At 41.3% G+C, this 20,893-nt stretch overlaps 1 protein-coding gene across 1 annotated transcript; it reads left to right on the top strand.

Moving 5' to 3' along the window:
- The first annotated feature begins 288 nt into the window (after positions 1-288).
- LOC147006016 (glutathione S-transferase-like) lies at positions 289-19,833 on the top strand. The gene is made up of 6 exons (XM_085835241.1): positions 289-375; positions 9,918-9,969; positions 11,302-11,434; positions 13,443-13,584; positions 16,596-16,727; positions 19,591-19,833. Exons 1-6 carry the CDS (start codon positions 289-291, stop codon positions 19,759-19,761), a joined length of 717 nt encoding a protein of 238 aa, XP_085691367.1. The 3' UTR covers positions 19,762-19,833.
- Positions 19,834-20,893: the final 1,060 nt, after the last annotated feature.

Genomic DNA, 20,893 nt, shown 5'->3' with positions numbered 1-20,893 from the left:
TGATGACCATTTAATTTCATTTTATGTGCAAGTATCTTGGCCATGCTCACTCCCCACTCCTTCTCTCCTTCCCTCCTTCCTTGCAACTCCATCTGCTTCCCCTCTCAAACACACCACCATCCCAACTTCCTGTTATCACCAAATTCCAAGTCAAAGCTTTTTTAGCCTTGTGTTTAGACCCTGTAAACACATTCTCTGAGACTCTTCCTGTGTGTCTGTGTGTCTGTCTCTCTGTGCTTCTCTGTCTCTGTCTCTGTCTCAGACTCTCTGTGTCAGGAATATTGCAGCATGACTGGGAAGCCTGTACTTCATTACTTCAATGGAAGAGGAAGAATGGAGTCCATTCGGTGGCTCCTGGCTGCAGCTGGAGTAGAGGTAAGATGCCTGATAGACCTGTTAGTTTATTATGTTACGGCCAGGTCATTCATTGAATACTTACTTGGCTAAAAATCATAGAAAACTTTTTATTCTTTTCAAACAAAATGAAGCTTTTGAAAAATACTCCTTAAATATTGGGCTGCAGGTGAGTTAGTTTTTTTAAAATGGGTGCTCAAATTCTATGGGGACCAGTTATGGATATTAAGCTCATTTAAAGGTAGTGTAGACAGTGTGTTACAATAATTAATAAGAGAAAGAAAGATAAGAAGGAGGGGAAGGAAAGAAGAAAGGAAAAGAAGGAAGGGGGATCATTTTGACTCATAGTTTCAGCTAATTCTTATCAACCTAGCGAGACTATCATCTACTTATATTTGCCTCAAGAGCATTAAGAGACAAATACTGCAGTGCAGTGGTGGCACACGCCTTTAATCCCAGCACTTGGGAGGCAGAGGCAGGTGGATTTCTCAGTTTGAGGCTAGCTTGGTCTACAGAGTGAGTTCCAGAGCAGCCAGGGTTACACAGAGAAACCCTGTCTAAAAACAAACAAACAAACAAACAACAAACAAACAAACAAACAAAGCAAACAAAAAAACACAAAAAAACAAAAGAGAGAGAGAGAGAAATACTTATTTTATATATTTATTATAATTTGTGTATATGTATGGGGGGACATGTGACACACATATCTGGAGGTCAGATGACAACTTCTGAGAGTTTTGTTTCCTTCTTCCATCATGTGGATCCTTGGAAGCAAGCACCTTTCCCCACTGAGTCACCTTGCTGGCCTCAGAACATCTCATAGGAACCAGGTATAGCAGCACACACCTGTAACCTCTACAATTAGTAGGAGGGGAAAGGGGGATTTTAGGTCTTTCTCTCTTACATTGCATGTTCAAAGACAACCTAGCCTACATAAGAACTTGACTCAAACAAAAACAAAAACCAAACCAACAAACAAAAAAACCCAAGCAAACAGAACAGCCTGATATAAAAACATATCATTTGCTACTAAAATTGTCACTGTCAAATAATTTAATGAAATTTAAAATTACTAAACATTTTGTTTTCACATATTTTGTTTCTTTTTCCTCTCTCTCTCTCTCTCCTCTTTCTCTCCTCTCTCTCTCTCTCTCTCCCCCCCCCCTTTCTCTCTCTCTTTTGAAACAGCTTTTCTCTATGTAGTTCAGACTGCCTTGGAAGTCATGACGTCATCCAGACTGATCTTCATCTTTCTCTTTCTTTTTTTTTTTTTTTTTTTTTTTTGTCTCTGGGGGAATGTTAACATTCCCTTCTGTTCTCCACGACCATCTTTGTGTTTTCTCTTCATAGCTACAGCTGTGCAGAGGACAGATTTGTAAACAAGTGCCTATCTGCATCTTCACTGATATTTGGCTTTTTTATATTTTTCTTATAATTTTTAATATGTTTATTACATATTTTCCTCAATTACATTTCCAATGCTATCCCAAAAGTCCCCCATAGCACCCCCCACTTCCCTACCCACCCATTCCCATTCTTTTGGCCCTGGCATTCCCCTATATTGGGGCATATAAAGTTTGCAAGTCCAATGGGCCTCTCTTTCCATTGATGGCCGACTAGGCCATCTTTCGATACATATGCAGCTAGAGACAAGAGCTCCGGGGTTCTGGTTAGTACATCATGTTGTTCCAACAATAGGGTTGCAGATCCCTTTAGCTCCTTGGGTACTTTCTCTAGCTTCTCCATTGGGAGCCCTGTGATACATCCAATAGCTGACTGTGAACATCCACTCCTGTGTTTGCTAGGCCCCGGCATCGTCTCACAAGAGACAGCTATATTTGGGTCCTTTCAGCAAAATCTTGCTAGTGTATGCAATGGTGTCAGCGTTTAGAAGCTGATTATGGGATGGATCCCTGGATACGGCAGTCTCTAAATGGTCCATTCTTTCATCACAGCTACGAACTTTGTCTCTGTAACTCCTTCCCTGGGTGCTTTGTTCCCAATTCTAAGAAGGTGCACAGTGTCCACACTTTGGTCTTCATTCTTCTTGAGTTTCATGCGTTTAGCAAATTGTATCTTATATCTTGGGTATCCTAAGTTTTGGGCTAATATCCACTTATCAGTGAATACATATTGTGTGAGTTCTTTTGTGATTGTGTTACTTCACTCAAGATGATGCCCTCCAGGTCCATCCATTTGGCTATGAATTTCATAAATTCATTCTTTTTAATAGCTGAGTAGTACTCCATTGTGTAAATGTACCATAATTTCTGTATCCATTCCTCTGTTGAGGGACATCTGGGTTCTTTCCAGCTTCTGGCTATTATAAATAGGGCTGCTATGAACATAGTGGAGCATGTGTCCTTTTTACCGGTTGGGACATCTTCTGGATATATGCCCAGGAGAGGTATTGCTGGATCCTCCGGTAGTACTATGTCCAATTTTCTGAGGAACCGCCAAACTGATTTCCAGAGTGGTTGTACAAGCTTGCAATCCCACCAACAATGGAGGAGTGTTCCTCTTTCTCCACATCCTCGCCAGCATCTGCTGTCACCTGAATTTTTGATCTTAGCCATTCTGACTGGTGTGAGGTGGAATCTCAGGGTTGTTTTGATTTGCATTTCCCTGATGATTAAGGATGTTGAACATTTTTTCAGGTGCTTCTCTGCCATTCGGTATTCCTCAGGTGAGAATTCTTTGTTCAGTTCTGAGCCCCATTTTTTAATGGGGTTATTTGACTTTCTGGAGTCCACCTTCTTGAGTTCTTTATATATATTGGATATTAGTCCCTTATCTGATTTAGGATAGGTGAAGATCCTTTCCAAATCTGTTGGTGGTTTTTTTGTCTTATTGATGGTGTCTTTAGCCTTGCAGAAGCTTTGTAGTTTCATGAGGTCCCACTTGTCAATTCTCGATCTTACAGCACAAGCCATTACTGTTCTATTCAGGAATTTTTCCCCTGTGCCCATATCTTCAAGGCTTTTCCCCACTTTCTCCTCTATAAGTTTCAGTGTCTCTGGTTTTATGTGAAGTTCCTTGATCCACTTAGACTTGACCTTAGTACAAGGAGATAGGAATGGATCGATTCGCATTCTTCTACATGTTAACAACCAGTTGTGCCAGCACCATTTGTTGAAAATGCTGTCTTTCTTCCACTGGATGTTTTTAGCTCCCTTGTCGAAGATCAAGTGACCATAGGTGTGTGGGTTCATTTCTGGGTCTTCATTTCTATTCCATTGGTCTATTTGTCTGTCACTATACCAGTACCATGCAGTTTTTATCACAATTGCTCTGTAGTAGAGCTTTAGGTCCGGCATGGTGATTCCACCAGAGGTTCTTTTATCCTTGAGAAGAGTTTTTGCTATCCTAGGTTTTTTGTTATTCCAGATGAATTTGCAGATTGCACTTTCTAATTCGTTGAAGAATTGATTTGGAATTTTGATGGGGATTGCATGGAATCTGTAGATTGCTTTTGGCAAGATAGCCATTTTTACAATGTTGATCCTGCCAATCCATGAGCATGGGAGATCTTTCCATCTTCTGAGATCTTCTATAATTTCTTTCTTCAGAGACTTGAAGTTTTTATTATACAGATCTTTCACTTCCTTAGTTAGAGTCACGCCAAGATATTTTATATTATTTGTGACTATTGAGAAGGGTGTTGTTTCCCTAATTTCTTTCTCAGCCTGTTTATTCTTTGTGTAGAGAAAGGCCATTGATTTGTTTGAGTTAATTTTATATCCAGCTACTTCACCGAAGCTGTTTATCAGGCTTAGGAGTTCTCTGGTGGAATTTTTAGGGTCACTTATATATACTATCATATCATCTGCAAAAAGTGATATTTTGACTTCATCTTTTCCAATTTGTATCCCTTTGATCTCCTTTTGTTGTCGAATTGCTCTGGCTAGGACTTCAAGTACAATGTTGAATAGGTATGGAGAAAGTGGACAGCCTTGTCTAGTCCCTGATTTTAGAGGGATTGCTTCAAGCTTCTCACCATTTACTTTGATGTTGGCTACTGGTTTGCTGTAGATTGCTTTTATCATGTTTAGGTATGGGCCTTGAATTCCTGATCTTTCCAAGACTTTTATCATGAATGGGTGTTGGATCTTGTCAAATGCTTTTTCCGCATCTAACGAGATGACCATGTGGTTTTTTCTTTGAGTTTGTTTATATACTGGATTACGTTGATGGATTTCCGTATATTGAACCATCCCTGCATCCTTGGGATGAAACCTACTTGGTCAGGATGGATGATTGTTTTGATGTGTTCTTGGATTCGGTTAGCAAGAACTTTATTGAGGATTTTTGCATCAATATTCATAAGGGATATTGGTCTGAAGTTTTCTATCTTTGTTGGGTCTTTTTGTGGTTTAGGTATCAGAGTAATTGTGGCTTCATAGAATGAGTTGGGTAGAGTACCTTCTGTTTCTATTTTGTGGAATAGTTTGTGAAGAACTGGGATTAGATCTTCTTTGAAGGTCTGATAGAACTCTGCACTAAACCCATCTGGTCCTGGGCTTTTTTTGGTTGGGAGACTATTAATGACTGCTTCTATTTCTTTGGGGGATATAGGGCTGTTTAGATCATTAACCTGATCTTGATTCAACTTTGGTACCTGGTATCTGTCTAGGAACTTCTCCATTTCATCCAGGTTCTCCAGTTTTGTTGAGTATAGCCTTTGGTAGAAGGATCTGATGGTGTTTTGGATGTCTTCAGGATCTGTTGTTATGTCTCCTTTTTCATTTCTGATTTTGTTAATTAGGATGCTTTCCCTGTGCCCTCTAGTGAGTCTGGCTAAGGGTTTATCTATCTTGTTGATTTTCTCAAAGAACCAGCTCCTTGATTGGTTGATTCTTTGAATAGTTTTTCTTGTTTCCACTTGGTTGATTTCACCCCTGAGTTTGATTATTTGCTGCCGTCTACTCCTCTTGGGTGAATTTGCTTCCTTTTGTTCTAGTGCTTTTAGGTGTGTTGTCAAGCTGCTAATGTGTGCTCTCTCTAGTTTCCTTTTGGAGGCACTCAGAGCTATGAGTTTTCCTCTTAGAAATGCTTTCATTGCGTCCCATAAGTTTGGGTATGTTGTGGCTTCATTTTCATTGAACTCTAAAAAGTCCTTAATTTCTTTCTTTATTCCTTCCTTGACCAAGGTATCATTGAGAAGAGTGTTGTTCAGTTTCCACATGAAGGTTGGCTTTCTATTATTTATTTTGTTATTGAAGATCAGCCTTAGGCCATGGTGATCTGATAGGATGCATGGGACAATTTCAATATTTTTATATCTGTTGAGGCCTGCTTTGTGACCAATTATGTGGTCAATTTTGGAGAAGGTACCATGAGGTGCTGAGAAGAAGGTATATCCTTTTGTTTTAGGATAGAATGTTCTGTAGATATCTGCCAGATCCATTTGATTCATAATTTCTCTTAGTTTCTCTGTGTCCCTGTTTAGTTTCTGTTTCCATGATCTGTCCATTGGTGAAAGTGGTGTGTTGAAGTCTCCCACTATTATTGTATGAGGTGCAATGTGTGCTTTGAGATTTACTAAAGTTTCTTTAATGAATGTGGCTGCCTTTGTATTTGAAGCATAGATATTCAGGATTGATAGTTCCTCTTGGAGGATTTTACCTTTGATGAGTATGAAGTGTCCCTCCCTGTCTTTTTTAATGACTTTGGGTTGGAAGTCAATCTTATCAGATATTAGAATGGCTACTCCAGCTTGTTTCTTCATACCATTTGCTTGGAAAATTGTTTTCCAGCCTTTCATTCTGAGGTAGTGTCTATCTTTTTCTCTGAGATGAGTTTCCTGTAAACAGAAAAATGTTGGGTCTTGTTTGTGTAGCCAGTTTGTTAGTCTATGTCTTTTTATCGGGGAGTTGAGTCCATTGATATTAAGAGATATTAAGGAAAAGTAATTGTTGTTTCCTGTTATTTTTGTTGTTAAAGTTGGCATTCTGTTCTTGTGGCTATCTTCTTTTAGGTTTGTTGAGGGATTACCTTCTTGTTGTTTCTAGGGCGTGGTTCCTGTCCTTGTATTGGTTTTTTTCTGTTATTATCCTTTGAAGGGCTGGATTCGTGGAGAGATAATGTGTGAATTTGGTTTTGTCCTGGAATACTTTGGTTTCTCCATCTATGTTAATTGAGAGTTTGGCTGGGTATAGTAGCCTGGGCTGGAATTTGTGTTCTTTTAGTGTCTGTATAACATCCGTCCAGGATCTTCTGGCTCTCATAGTCTCTGGTGAAAAATCTGGTGTAATTCTGATAGGCTTGCCTTTATATGTTACTTGGCCTTTTTCTCTTACTGCTTTTAGTATTCTATCTTTATTTAGAGCATTTGTTGTTCTGATTATTATGTGTCGGGAGGTATTTCTTTTCTGGTCCAGTCTATTTGGAGTTCTGTAGGCTTCTTGTATGTTCATGGGCATCTCTTTCTTTAGATTTGGGAAGTTTTCTTCTATAATTTTGTTGAAGATGTTTGCTGGTCCTTTGAGTTGAAAATCTTCATTCTCATCCACTCCTATTATCCGTAGGTTTGCTCTTCTCATTGTGTCCTGTATTTCTTGGATGTTTTGAGTTAGGATTTTTTTGCATTTTACATTTTCCTTGATTGTTGTGCCGATGTTCTCTATGGAATCTTCTGCACCTGAGATTCTCTCTTCCATCTCTTGTATTCTGTTGCCGATGCTGGTATCTATGGTTCCAGATTTCTTTCCTAGGGTTTCTATCTCCAGTGTTGCCTCATTTTGGGTTTTCTTTATTGTGTCTACTTCCCTTTTTAGGTCTAGTATAGTTTTGTTCATTTCCATCATCTGTTTGGATGTGTTTTCCTGTTTTTCATTAAGGACTTCTACCTCTTTGATTAGGTTATCCTGTTTTTCTTTAAGGATTTGTAACTCTTTAGCAGTGTTCTCCTGCAATTCTTTAAGGGATTTTTGTGCTTCCTCTTTACTGTCCTCTACCTGTTTACCAGTGTTCCTTTGTATTTCTTTAAGTGTGTTATTAAAGTCCTTCTTGAAGTCCTCTACCATCATCAGGAGATATGCTTTTAGATCCATGTCTAGCTTTTCTGGTGTGTTGGGGTGCCCTGGACTGGGCGAAGTGGGAGTGCTGGATTCTGATGATGGTGAGTGGTCTTGGTTTCTGTTAGTAAGACTATTACGTTTACCTTTCGCCATCTGGTAATCTCTGGGGTTAGTTGTTGTCATTGTCACTGTTTAAAGATTGGAGCAGAAGCTGTGTTCCACTCACCAGCAGTCTCAAAATCCTGTGGTGGGGGTCGTGGGTAGCTGGCGGTACCCCGGTGCTGGTCCAGCCGGAAGAGGCCTGTGGTCCTACTCAGGCCGGTTTTCTGCTTCACTAACTAATGCAGTCTCAGGTCCCTCGCGCAATTGGATTGGAGCAGAAGCTGTGTTCCACTCACTAGAAGTCTTAAGATCCTGTGGCGGGTGTTGTGGGTAGCTGGCGAGTGTCAGCCGACCCTGCGCCCTAGCTACCCAGGTGCTTTTCTGACCGGAAGAGGCTTGTGGCCCTATGTAGGCCGGATTTCTGCCTCCCCAACCAGAGCAGTCTCAGGTCCCGCGTGATTGGACTGGAGCAGAAGCTGTGTTCCACTCACCAGCAGTCTCAAAATCCTGTGGCGGGGGTCGTGGGTAGCTGGCGGGTGTCAGCCGACCCTGTGCTCTAGCTCCCCTGGTGCTGATCTGGCCGGATGAGGCCTGTGGCCCTACTCAGGCCGGTTTCTGCTTCCCTAACTAATGCCCATCTTTCTCTTTCTTAAAGTACTAATAATTTTCCTGTATTATTCAGAATTTCATGCATGTACACAATGTAAAATGATCATACCCTCCCTCCAACATCCTCATCCTAACCATACCTCCCTCCCAACTTCATGTTCTCTTCTTTCTTCCCTCCACTTTTCTCTCTCTTCCTCCTCCCCCTCCTCCTCCCTCTCTTCCCCTTCCTCTCCCCTCCTTGTATCTCACCATTAGTACTGTTTATACATGCATGGGTGTGGGGTCAGACACTGAAGTATGGGGAAATCTGCCCCTTCTCAGAAGGCTTCTAAAAAGAGTGATTCTCCCTCCACCTGCAGCTATTGGTCGCCAATAGCTCCTCAGTACTGGGCAGAGCCTGGAGGATACTTTCTGGGTCTATGTTGGAATTTCCTTCCACCAAGATCAATAGAACTTTCAACCCCTTGCCTTGAGCCTCAAGTTTCAAGCCACTTCCTATTGTTCCATATCTAGCAGGCTAGGAAATCTGCCAACAGACACAGACTTCCCTTGACTGTGCCTGGCAGGCAGGCAGTCTCTCTCTCTCTCTCTCTTTCTCTCTCTCTCTCTCTCCTCTTTCCCTCCCTCTTACTTGCTTTCTTGCTCTCTTTCTCCATCTGCTTCAAAGAAGTAGGCAAATGGCTCTTGACCACTTACAAATCTCACAATCGCATTTTTCTTTTTTCTTTTTATCTTTGGCTTCCATTTTTTCTTTTTTCTTTTCTTTCTTTTTTTTTTTTTAGGTAAAGTTTTTTCATTATTTACATTTCAAATGTTATCCCCTTTCCTGGTTTCCCCTCCAAACCCCCCCCCCCCTATCTCATCCTCCCTCCCCCTATTCCACTCACCTCACTGCCCTGGCATTCCCCTACATTGGGCCATCAAGCCTTCGCAGAACCAAGAGCCTCTCCTTCCATTAATAACCAACAAGGCCATCCTCTGCTACATATGCGGCTGGAGCCACGGGTCCCTCCATGTGTACTCTTTCGTTGGTGGTTTATTCCCTGGGAGCTCTGGGGGTACTGGTTAGTTCATATTGTTGCCCCTCAGCCGAGTAAGAGTCAATTGTGTGTGTGCAACACATCTTTCTTATCCACTTCTCAGTTATTAGGTTGGCAGTTATTAGGTTGGCTTGACTTCTTAGCTACTATGAAGAGACCCATTACTCCCTTCTTACTCTATGGCAATAAAGAAACACATGTATGCACATGGAAGTGTCTGTGTAATAGGATATACATTCCTTTGCATGCAGTTGGACCACCACTAGTGAGCATAAATCTGTACAGTCAAAGCAGCCTTTTATCTGTCTCCCCAACCTGATCTAGAAGGATAGAGTTGCAGATAGTTAAAGAGAGATGGAGGGTATGTCTGTATGTGAAACAGATGGGTCAATAACACTTCGACAATACTTTTTAAACCTCATTTTGGTGGATTTGTTCTTTACAATATGAAACTACATAAGGCATACACATAGGAGATAGAGTGAGTGCAATACTTATCATCTAAACCAGTCACATTGCTTTAGGGAGCAGTGAGTATTTTAAGATATAGTTTTCTACAATGTATTCTATAACTAGTGTAAATATATAAATAAGGGTGACCTTACACTTCAGTTTAACAGTCCAGGTACTCAGAAATGCGAAGCAAGGAGTCATGTCCCGGTGTCCATAAACTCACGGCCTATGAAGCTTTTAGGCCTCTTAATCCTCTTCAGCTTCCCCGTGCCTTCAACAGCAATGACAATGGACCTGCTAAAAGCAACACATCCTTGTTCTTTGTATCCTTGTTTAGTTTGAGGAAGAACTTTTTGAAACCCGTGAAGAGTTTGACAAGTTAATCCAAGGTAAGAGAAAACCCTGTTCGCTCTCAGTGTTGCTGGAGACCAAATTGAGATGGTCATTTGCTACTGCGGAAGCCCCCTTCTGCTTCTCTTTCTAGTATTCCAAGAGGGCAGTGGAAGTCACTTGGACAGTAACTACAAGGATCCTAGTTCTATGTAAGAAGGGCAGCACTTGAATCTTGCAAGTAGGCGGAGCCCATTCCCAACTTTCCCCCTAATTTAAGGTGATATTTTCTGCAGCTGCCTCATGGCACTGCCATGTGTGTGTGTGTGTGTGTGTGTGTGTGTGTGTGTACATATACATACAAGCTTTCATAACCTAGGCCACAGGAACTACTCATTGTGTAGCTGAGTATGACCTTGAACCCCCATTTTTCCTACCTTCATCTGGATGTTGGGATTATGCCTGTATGTTACCATACACAGCTAATGTCTTTATATTGAACTCTCTCTGCTAAAGCCACTTGTGTGGTTCAGCTTCCCTGTTAGATACTGAATGAGGACAGACTAGCCTAACTCACCCAACTTGAAAGGTTATAAATGGAAAAGTGTAGGATAAGTTTCACTGTCACTTTCATGAAAGAGTGAGGAGAGGGAGGAAGGGAGAAAGAAACAGAGACAGAGAGAGATAGACAGAAAGAGACAAATTTCTTTCTAATTAAATGATCATAGCCATCCTGCATTCCTTATCTCCATGTGATTTCTTAGTTGGTTTGCTTTGCTACAGAGCATCTTGGGAAAGCTGAAGTAATAAGCCCAAAGTAAATAACACTCACCAGAGGAGAACTCACCTGTAGAGGTATATGAAAAGCAAATTTCAAGAGAGACTTTGAATTCAGAGTGAGAGTCACCAGTTATGTGCCCTCTGGCAAGCAATGGTGAGAGATATAAAGACATAGGCAGTGGTGTAGGACTTCAGGAAGAGACCAGAGGGATGAGGGGTAGGTAAGAAGCCCAACTGGACTCCGGATTACAGTGGAGGGTGCTATCACAGTTCAAAGGCCAAAGGGTGTCTGAATGAATGGCATAGCCATAGGGAAAGACAGTAAGGAAGTAGAAGAGAAAAGACTATTCAGAAGGAACACTTTGTATCCAAATGTGTCCACATGTATCCAAAATGTCCCAAAATATCCAAAAGAATTGATTCAAAGTGTCAAATATCATATTGTATACGGTATAAATTTTGTGGATAAATGTATACATATTTCTCCTGTTTGTATCTAAAAGACAAATGAGCCATGTGGTCCTATTTTCTAGAGCCTTTAGAATGAAAGAAATTATAGTTACTTCTCTGAAGACAAACATATAATCTCATGTACTTTTGTGTATTTCAAGGTGGAACCCTGATGTATGAGCAAGTGCCCATGGTGGAAATCGATGGAATGACTTTGGTGCAGACCAGAGCCATCTTAAGATATGTAGCTGCAAAATATGACTTGTATGGAAGGAACCTGGAGGAACAAGCCTGGTACAAGGGCACTTTGTTATTTAGAGCCAAAGCCAAAGCAGAACGAATCCCGCCCCAAACCAGAATACTAACACTTAGCATCATTAGAGGCCACATTCTTAGTATAGTTGTTGATAGATTGATACAAAGCATACTTTGCTCTTGACTGGAAGAATCTGTTATAACAAGTGCTAGAGGGAAAGACTATCGTTATAGAAGCCATTCCACAACGTTACCTCAGCAATCAATCATTTGGGAAACTACTATAGGTTTTTTTATTTTATTTTATTTTATTTTTTTGTAGTTGCATTTTTGGCTTTCCATTAGTAGAGGGAGTTAGCTGTTTTCTCACAATGCCATGTTTGCCTCTGCCAGGTGGGAATTGTAGACAAGAATAAGTCACAAGAACGTTGACTCATATATCTATTTCGGGGAAGGGGCTCACTTTTAAACCCAAGGCTGGTAGTTTTTATAGGAAACTGTGCACAATGTCTGTCTTAGTTAGGGAACTCTTATCAGGACAGCATTTAATTGGGGCTGACTTACATGTTCAGAGGTTCCATTCACTATCATCAAGGCAGGAGCATGGCAGCATCCAGGTAGACGTGGTGCAGGAGGAGCTGAGAGTTCTACATCTTCATCTGGAGGCTGCTAGGAGAAATCTTGACTTCCAGGCAACTAGGACAAGGGCATTAAAGGCCACACCCACAGTGGCACACCTATTCCATCCAACAAGGCCACACCTCCAAATAGTGCCAAGCATATACAAAAAAGGTCTCTACTTAAACCAGCTGCCCACCTCAGCCTCTGAGAAAATCTAAATCTTTTGAGCATGTATTAGGCCTGGCATGATTGGCAGCCCTACCTCTAAACTCCATGCTTGTCTCCTACCTGAAAGTTAAAGCAGCAACTCTGAGCTGGACATTCCTGTGTGGAATTTGAATGCTTCATTGTATCTAAAAATGCATTTTTTTAAAAAATGTCCAAAAAAAAAAAAAAAAAAAAAAGCTGGGCGTGGTGGCACACACCTTTAATCCCAGCACTCGAGAGGCCAACCTGGTCTACAAAGTGAGTTCCAGGACAGCCAAGGCTAAACAGAGAAACCCTGTCTCAAAAAACCACAAAAAAAAGTCCAAAAAAATGATAAAGAGCTAATTTTTAGAGTGATTTTAGCTTAAGAATTCATTGTAAGCACCCACCTTTCATAGTCTGTGCTAAATCTCTTCTGAGGCAGAAGCAACAAGAATTCAAGACCATCTCCGGACACTAGGTGCTCCCTCAGGGTGAATCTTCAGGACCTGTTGCCTGAAAAGATCAGAGATTCATTTTAGATCAGGTTAGAGACATACCATGAGGAAGCTCAGGAGTTTCTCCACTGGGCCTTGGAGCCCGTTTTTCCATTCATTCTGTCAGAGTTGTGGGTCAGCGAATGGGGTCTTGTGGAGCAAACTCTATGTGCTTTAAGATGCTGTTCTGAGTAGCTGAGAATCTTGAACTCTTGCAGAGAGGTTTTGGGCTGGACTGAAGACCCTAGATACCTCTTCTCCCTCATGGACCTGAGATGTGCTGTCTTTGAACAAATACCATAAACAACACATTTACACTATGCACTACTTTACTGTTACTTTAAGACTCTGTATGAGCATATTGCATTTTATTAATAGTGGCGCTGCATAATTTATATAAACATGCGTGTAACTGCTCACACATCTTGATGTGATAATTCTTAATCTGGGAGGGACGAGGTTTTGCTACATAGCCCAGGATCTTCCCTCCCTGCACTCAGTCCTCTGAAGACTGCTATTCCAGGCTTGTATCACCACACCAGGTTTCAGGTTGATCTTTGTTAACACCCTCAAGGAATGGTTTGCTGGTATAAATACTTGAGTGGAGTTCATAAGAGGATATCCTGTGGGGACCCCGATAACCAGGCAGATGAGATGAAGGCACTATGTAAAATGTGTCACTGGTCCATGCAATGTTCTTCCCTGTCTTGAGTGATTCTTTAAAATGGCCATCCTTTCTTTAGGATTGATATGTATGTAGAGGGCTTAAGAGACCTGAGCGACATGATAATGTACTTTCCACTCTCTCTGCCGGAAGAGAAGGAAATGAACCTTGAATACATCCTCCACCGAGCTACCACAAGATTCTTCCCCGTTTATGAGAAGGTGAGCAAAGACCTTTGGCTGTTGCATGGCTCTCATCAAAGAGAGAGAGAGAGAGAGAGAGAGAGAGAGAGAGAGAGAGAGAGAGAGAGAGAGAGCATCTAATGGAACTGAGAGCAGAAATTCTTTGATGGATGAAAGATTGCAAACACAGTGTGAGAGCTTGAACATTCTCCCTCACTTGTATGAAACAAACCTACTTGTCTTCCTTTCTCTGGGGTTTCACCCTCCTTTCCCTTCCTTAGTTCTTCCTCCCTTCCTCTCTTTTTCTCTCTGTTTTCCTTCCTACATTTCTTCCTTTTCTCTTCTGTCCTTTCTTTTTCCTTCCTTCATCCTGTTCTTTCTCTCCTTTCTTTCTTCCTTCCTTCCTTCCTTCCTTCCTTCCTTTTTCTTTCTATCCTTCCTTTCTTAGTTCTCCTTCTCTTTTGTGCGTGTGTGTGTGTGTGTGTGTGTGTGCGCACGCACGCGCGCGCCCGCATACATGTGTCCATGTATGAGCTCACGTATGCATGCACACAGACAAGGACAACAAGCATCCTCCTCTATCACTCTCTGCTTAGTCTTTTGAGGCAGGGCATCATCCCTGAACGTAGATGACTTCCTTTCACAGTCAAGCTGGAATCCAGCAAGCTTCAATGTCAAAGTTGGGCTTACAGGTGTTGGGACCGCTGTAGTGAGTTGGCCTGATGCTGCTTGTATTCTAACACTAATACTGGTTCCTTAAGGCCCAGTTGCTCACATAGACACAAGTGACATTGTGTGACCTTGCACCTAAAATTTTTCTGATTGCTGAATAAAGACGTTGACAGCCAATCGCTGGGCAGAAGAGATATAAGTGTAGTTTAGGATTCCTGGATTTGGGGTTGGAGGAGAACCACTAGTCCAGAGGAAGAAGGTGAATAGAGAAGATTAGCCACCATGGGTTAGGTGAGTCATGAAAATGTGGCCCTGAGGGCTGGCCAGTTGGAGTTAAAAGTAGCCCAGATGAAACATAGTAAGTAATAACTCATGGTTCCATAGGAAAGTAGGTTCTAACAACACAGTAGGTAGATATCTGCCTTGTGCTGTTTAAAGTTTATTGTAAATAATATATTTTGTGTGTATTTTCTCCAGAAACTAAATGATCAAGGTGGGGTAGAAACCCCTGATTGGGATTAAAAATTTATAATTAACAATTACTACAATAGATCCCATCTCCAGTCATCAAGGGGAAGCACTCTTGCCTTCTGAGCCATCTTTCCACCCCTCCCTACTGAACTCTCCTGGATTCTATTTTCTTTTTAAGGACTTTAAGTGTAACTCCAGTACTATTCGTGGTCCTGGTGTAGTCAGTTACCTTATTTAAGTTTGAAGTCAAATAATACCTTCTAATTAAGACACCCAGGGCCTCCCACACTGGAGTAATAGGATGAAAGTTATCTCTCAAGAGCCTTGGACAGCACCAGAGCTTCAGGAAGCAGGACTCCTGAGTTCTGTGATGAATTAAAAAGTAATGCTGTGTACTGTTTCCAATTTTTCACATCTGCAAAATGATTCCTGGAAATCCTGTGCTGTAAACGCACATTTAAAGATGATATCCCTGACTCTGGGGTTGGGTGGTTCTTTGGTGACATGTGATCTCCCAGGCGTATTCATTGTCATAAGTACAGAGGTAGGGGGAAGATGATGAAAACGTGACTCATCCTTTGAAGAAAAAGCCAGTTGCATTTCCCAAACTCACCTGCAATACTGGCTTTGTTATCTTTTCTGTGCTATAGGACATCTTAGAATTGAAAGATTAGTTGTATTGGCCGTGAGCATGTATTTGTTACTGTGCACTTATCATGAATTACAGGGACCCTACCTTCTTAAATTATCTTCTTTCTTAGTTACACTTAGGAAGTTTTTGGCATTTTTGTTTCAAAAGATATTGAACTATAAATACTATATACTGCAGACTGTCTCCATACAAATTTCTTTCAAAGGTATTTAAAGTATATTCATCTCTAATTAGTGCATAATTTAAGGTATTTTGTTTTCTAATTTTAAAAATAGTATCAATAGCATAGTTTAACACCAATATTTCCACAGCCCTTTTGTGTGTGTGTGTGTGTGTGTGTGTGTGTGTGTGTGTGTGTGTTTCTTTTTGTGGCAGTGATGGGGGTAACACCCAGGGCTTCATTCAGGCAATGCTATATCCTAGGACACTGCTATTTCAATTCCCCATCCCCTATAATACCATGAAGCACAGAGGCTTCTCTCATGGCTGAAAGTAGTAACAACATCAATATTTTCTAACGACATTAGTAACAATGAGAATCATCTATATTGAGGACCATGGATGGGGCCGTATCCATTTTTACAAGCACTGTCTTTTAAGACTCATTAATTCCAAGAAAGTGGTGCTATTATCATTCCACTTATAGATGAGAAATCATAACTTAGAAGAACTTGGCCAATGGCATATAACTGATAAGAGTTAACACTTGCATTCTCAGATCTGCAAATATTGATCACACATCCAAGTCTATAATAAAGAACATAAACTTTGGGGCCAGAATATATATTATTCTAGCTAGTCTATTCCATTTTTTTCATTTTTCATTCATTAATTTTAAAGCAACCTGACATATAATTTACAGCTGTATTAGAAAACCCTTCTGAAAAAATGGATTTCTGTCCCTCTGAGGACACTCTCCTTATACACGGAGAACTTTCTAAAGAGGGCATGCCTGAGGTCCACACATGGGGTGAGGACAGAGTATTGCTACAAGTCAAGAACAGCCACCAGACAGGATGCTGCTTAACTCACAAGGTAGGTGCAAGGATTTCCTGTGCTGAGTCAATTGTTTAAACTAAGTAGGAAGCCCAAGACACACAGGACAGGGCTTAAACTCAGGACACTAGCTGGAGGCAAAGAACAGAACAACAACTAAGGTCTAACTTCTTAAAGATTTTTCTACTGAACAGCACTTTACTATATATGTTGAAAATGACCCTCACCTTCTGCCTCCTCCATTCCAACCACCACGCAGGCCCTAAGAGACCATGGGCAAGACTTTCTTGTGGGCAATCGGCTGAGCTGGGCTGATGTCCAGCTCCTTGAAGTCATCTTAATGGCTGAAGAATGCAAAGCCAGTGTTCTCTCGGGTTTCCCTCTGCTACAGGTAATCCTATCTAACAGCTCCTGTGGACTTCAGAGAATGAGCACGTGCTATTTATTTATTCCTTCACTCGGTCATATTTATTATTTAACAAGTCACTTTCATCTTAATGCCACAACCTGTGCTAGAATATATAAAGACGCCACCACTAAACACATCTAGTCCAGAAAACAGTCACACAGGCATAAATTGTGCTAAGTTAAAAATATGGGAAAACATAGTCGTCTATAAGATGGAACACAGGACCCCCCCCCATGGGAAACCTAGAGAAAGCACCCAAGGAGCTGAAGGGGTCTGCAACTCTATAGGTGGAACAACAATATGAACTAACCAGTACCCCAGAGATCATATCTCTAACTGTATATGTAACAGAAGATGGCCTAATTGGTCATCACTGGGAAGAGAGGCCCCTTGGTATTGCAAACTTTATATGCCCCAATACAGAGGAATGTCAGGGCCAAGAAGCAGGAGTGGGTATGTAGGGGAACAGGGCAGAGGGAGAATATAGGGAATTTTCAGAATTGCATTTGAAATGTATATAAAGAAAATATTGGGGCTGGTGAGATGGCTCAGTGGGTAAGAGCACCCGACTGCTCTTCCGAAGGTCCAGATTTCAAATCCCAGCAACCACATGGTGACTCACAACCATCCGTAATGAGATCTGAATCCCTCTTCTGGAGTGTCTGAAGACAGTTACAGTGTACTTACATATAATAAATAAATCTTAAAAAAAAAAAAAAAAGAAAAAAGAAAATGTCTAAAAATTAAATTAAAAAATATATATATGGGAAAGCAGGTTGTGCCATCCGGACTGCTCTCAGGGAACAGAATGAGGCTTCTTGGTGGAACTGAATCTTCAGGACTTTGTCTGAGATGTAGCAGAACCTTAATAAAGCCGCTTCCTAAGCTGACGCGGCAGTGCACACCTGATGATGCGGTGGTGCATACGTGCATACCTGCAGTTGTAGCTCTGTAGACACTGAGGCAGGAGGATCTTGGTTTAAAGCCAGTGCAGGCTATATAACAGGACCCCCCTTTTCTTTTCTTTTCTTTTTCTTTTTCTTTTTCTTTTCCTTTTTTTTTCCTTTGGCCCTTAGAAACTAATTTTCTTTTCTTTTCTTTTTTAGATTGTGCACCTCACAAAGGTGCAGCACATTATACTTTATTTTTCCCATATTTTTTATTAGATATTTTCTTCATTTACCTTTCAAATGCTATCCCAAAAGTCCCCTATACCCTCCCCCGCCCCCACTCCCCTACCCACACACTCCCACTTCTTGGCCCTGGCGTTCCCCTGTACTGAGGCATATAAAGTTTGCTAGACCAAGGGGCCTCTCTTCCCAGTGATGACCAACCCCCCTTTTCTAGAACAGACTAAAGAGTTGCTTTCTTCTCTTGGGGCAGGCACTTAAGACACTGTCATGCATACCCCTTACTTAATAACGACAGTGCCCATTGATGAAGCTAACCGAATGTCTCCCATAGCACCAAGAACCAAACACACCCATTCACCAGCTCATCCTCAAAGTAAAGAGATAGGACTCGTGCAGGGCGGTGGTGGTGCACACCTTTAATCCCAGTACTTGGGAGGCAGAGGCAGGCAGATTTCTGAGTTCAAGGCCAGCCTGCTCTACAGAGTGAGTTCCAGGACAGCCAGGGCTACACAGAGAAACTGTGTCTCCAAAAAACAAAACAAAACCAAAAACAAACACAAAAACAGGCCTCAGGGAGTTAGGAAACTCTCCATCGTGAGTGGTGCAAAGACAGGGACTCGAACTTTATCTGATTTACACAGCCGAACTCTCAAACTTTATCTTTGCAAAAGTAAACTTAAAATAGTTGAGACTTATTCCAATTCTGAAGCCACATTTTTTCCAGTTTATATTCCTGTATTAACTTCTTTAGAATTGCTATCTGGATCACTTCAGTTTTTTAAAATGTTGCCTATTGTATATTTCTGAAAAAAAAAAAAAATCCTGACCGCGTGTTGGTTATTGTGCTTCCTTTAATTAGTGAAAGCCAGAAGCATCTGACACCTGAGAAATAACTTCACAAGCAAAGAAGCTTCCACTGTAGAAGTGTACGCAGCCCCTAAAGCTGTTATTCACGTACGGAAAACACTAAGAAAATAAGCTTAAGAAATAGGCCTAAGTGGCCTAAGAAAATGAAAACTCCTCTTATTGTGGACCTTACTGTGATGCTCTGAGGTTTGCTTTTATAACTTGTACATCAACAGCATCATGACAGGTATGGGCTTTTACACGTTTAAGGTCTTAGGATATGATTCTTGTAATGAGATGAGCTGGTTACAGCTTACGGTTACAGTGACTTGTTTTGTCAATAACATCCAACCTACTACCACTTGGCAATAACATACAACGTTAGCACCATTATCTTTCCTCTTTCTCACAGTGCAGAATTCAAATTTCATTATGTGCTTCTCTTAAAGTTTGCACACTCACACACACTCACATACACACTTACATATACTCTCATACACACAGACACTCACATATACACACAAATACTCATATACCCACATACACATATAAACATGCTCACACATACACACATTCATATACAGCTTACACACACACACACACACACACACACATGAGTATAGGTCCTGGAAGAGGTCAGGACAGGGCTCACATCCTTCTGAGCAGGAGATACAGTGACTTGTGAGTCACCTGGTGATGGTAACTAAACTCAGGTGCTCTGGAAGAATGGGACGCTCTCTTAACCACTGAGCCACATCTCCAGCGAACACAAATCTCTACACAGTTTTTCATTTGTAACAACATACCTCCTTTCGCTTTATTTTGCTGCATTCTCTTTTAATGGATCATGGTCTTTTACATTGTAGGACTTCAAGGTGAGAATCAGCCAAATCCCTACAATTAACAGCTTCCTCCAACCTGGAAGCCAGAGGAAGCCTCCGTTGGATGAGCAATCCCTTGGGACTGCAAAGGACATATTCAAATTTGAACGAGGACTGTTTCTTAAAAGCATGAGCAATATAGTAGCTGAGTATTAGCAGCTACAGAGGCTGGAGTTACTCAGTAAGTGTACTGAGTAACTTCACACTGCATTCATAACACAGACACTCACTAAATATATGGGGTAACTTTGCACTGCATTTCTATCAATGACCAGAGAAATATCTGGAAGTTAGTAATAAACGTTAGGAATCTTAGTATGTTAGCAATGTTAGAATGTTAGTAATGAAAATATTAAATGTGTAAGAGAAAAACTATTAGAAACTTATCAATAAACTACAAGAACCAACTCCTGTTTGAAGTAAGACAGGCTGCCAAGACTGAATACAGAAAATCCAAGGAGTCCTCGGCCTTCTGTATGATCCTAGAATTAACTTATATGTACCAAGTGAAAGTCAAGAACTTTTTATTACATTTGTGTGTGTGTGTGTGTGTGTGTGTGTACACTTGTGTTTGCTGTGGTACATGGGTGGAGATCAGAGAACAACTCTCCTCATACCCTGTGAGCTCTGGGGATTGAACTCAGGTTATCAGGTTTAGCAGCAAGCAACCTCACTGGCGGAACCATCTTGCTCACCCTCAAAGGCTAAAAAACAAAACTCATCAGACACACACACACACACAATCACACACAATCACTCACTTTCACTGCCTTTTGGTGAAAGTCCAGGATGCAGCATAGCTTCCAACAGCTTCTTTTTTTTTTTTTTTTTTTTTTTTTTTTTGGTTTTTCGGGACAGGGTTTCTCTGTGTAGCCCTGGCTGTCCTGGCACTCACTTTGTAGACCAGGCTGGCCTCGAACTCAGAAATCCGCCTGCCTCTGCCTCCCGAGTGCAGGGATTAAAGGAGTGCGCCACCACGCCCGGCCCAACAGCTTCTAAAAGTCTCCATCACTGGGGTATCTTCCAGATACAGCAAGTGTTTCTACAACCAACCGCACAACTCACCCTGGTTTCAGTGTCAATCACAGAGTGAGCCCAGTCAACCTTGCCTGTTGTCAAGGAAGCAAACCGTTACCTGCCATTTCTAGTCCAGCTTATGGAAGCCATGTGATTAGCATTGCTGGAATCAGAGGGATTTGTCTGTGCTTTTTAGAAGGGCATCATTGAAAGCACACTAACAAAGTTTGTATGGGTTTCCTACTTGATTTCACTAATGCCTTTGCTTGCC

The sequence above is a fragment of the Mus caroli genome, unplaced genomic scaffold (genome assembly GCF_978045245.1).
Source record: "Mus caroli unplaced genomic scaffold, Mus_caroli_1 scaffold_1, whole genome shotgun sequence".
Taxonomy (NCBI): Eukaryota; Metazoa; Chordata; class Mammalia; order Rodentia; family Muridae; genus Mus; species Mus caroli.
This window is presented reverse-complemented; position numbering and strand designations above follow the sequence as displayed.

What these genes read in the sequence shown, in the direction of transcription:
- LOC147006016 (XM_085835241.1), top strand. Translation starts at nt 289, where the DNA reads ATGACTGGGAAGCCTGTACTTCATTACTTCAATGGAAGAGGAAGAATG. An exon ending in GTTTGACAAGTTAATCCAAG is followed by an intron (nt 9,970 to 11,301) that starts GTAAGAGAAAAC and finishes GTGTATTTCAAG; the next exon opens with GTGGAACCCTGATGTATGAG. An exon ending in CGGGTTTCCCTCTGCTACAG is followed by an intron (nt 16,728 to 19,590) that starts GTAATCCTATCT and finishes TTTACATTGTAG; the next exon opens with GACTTCAAGGTGAGAATCAG.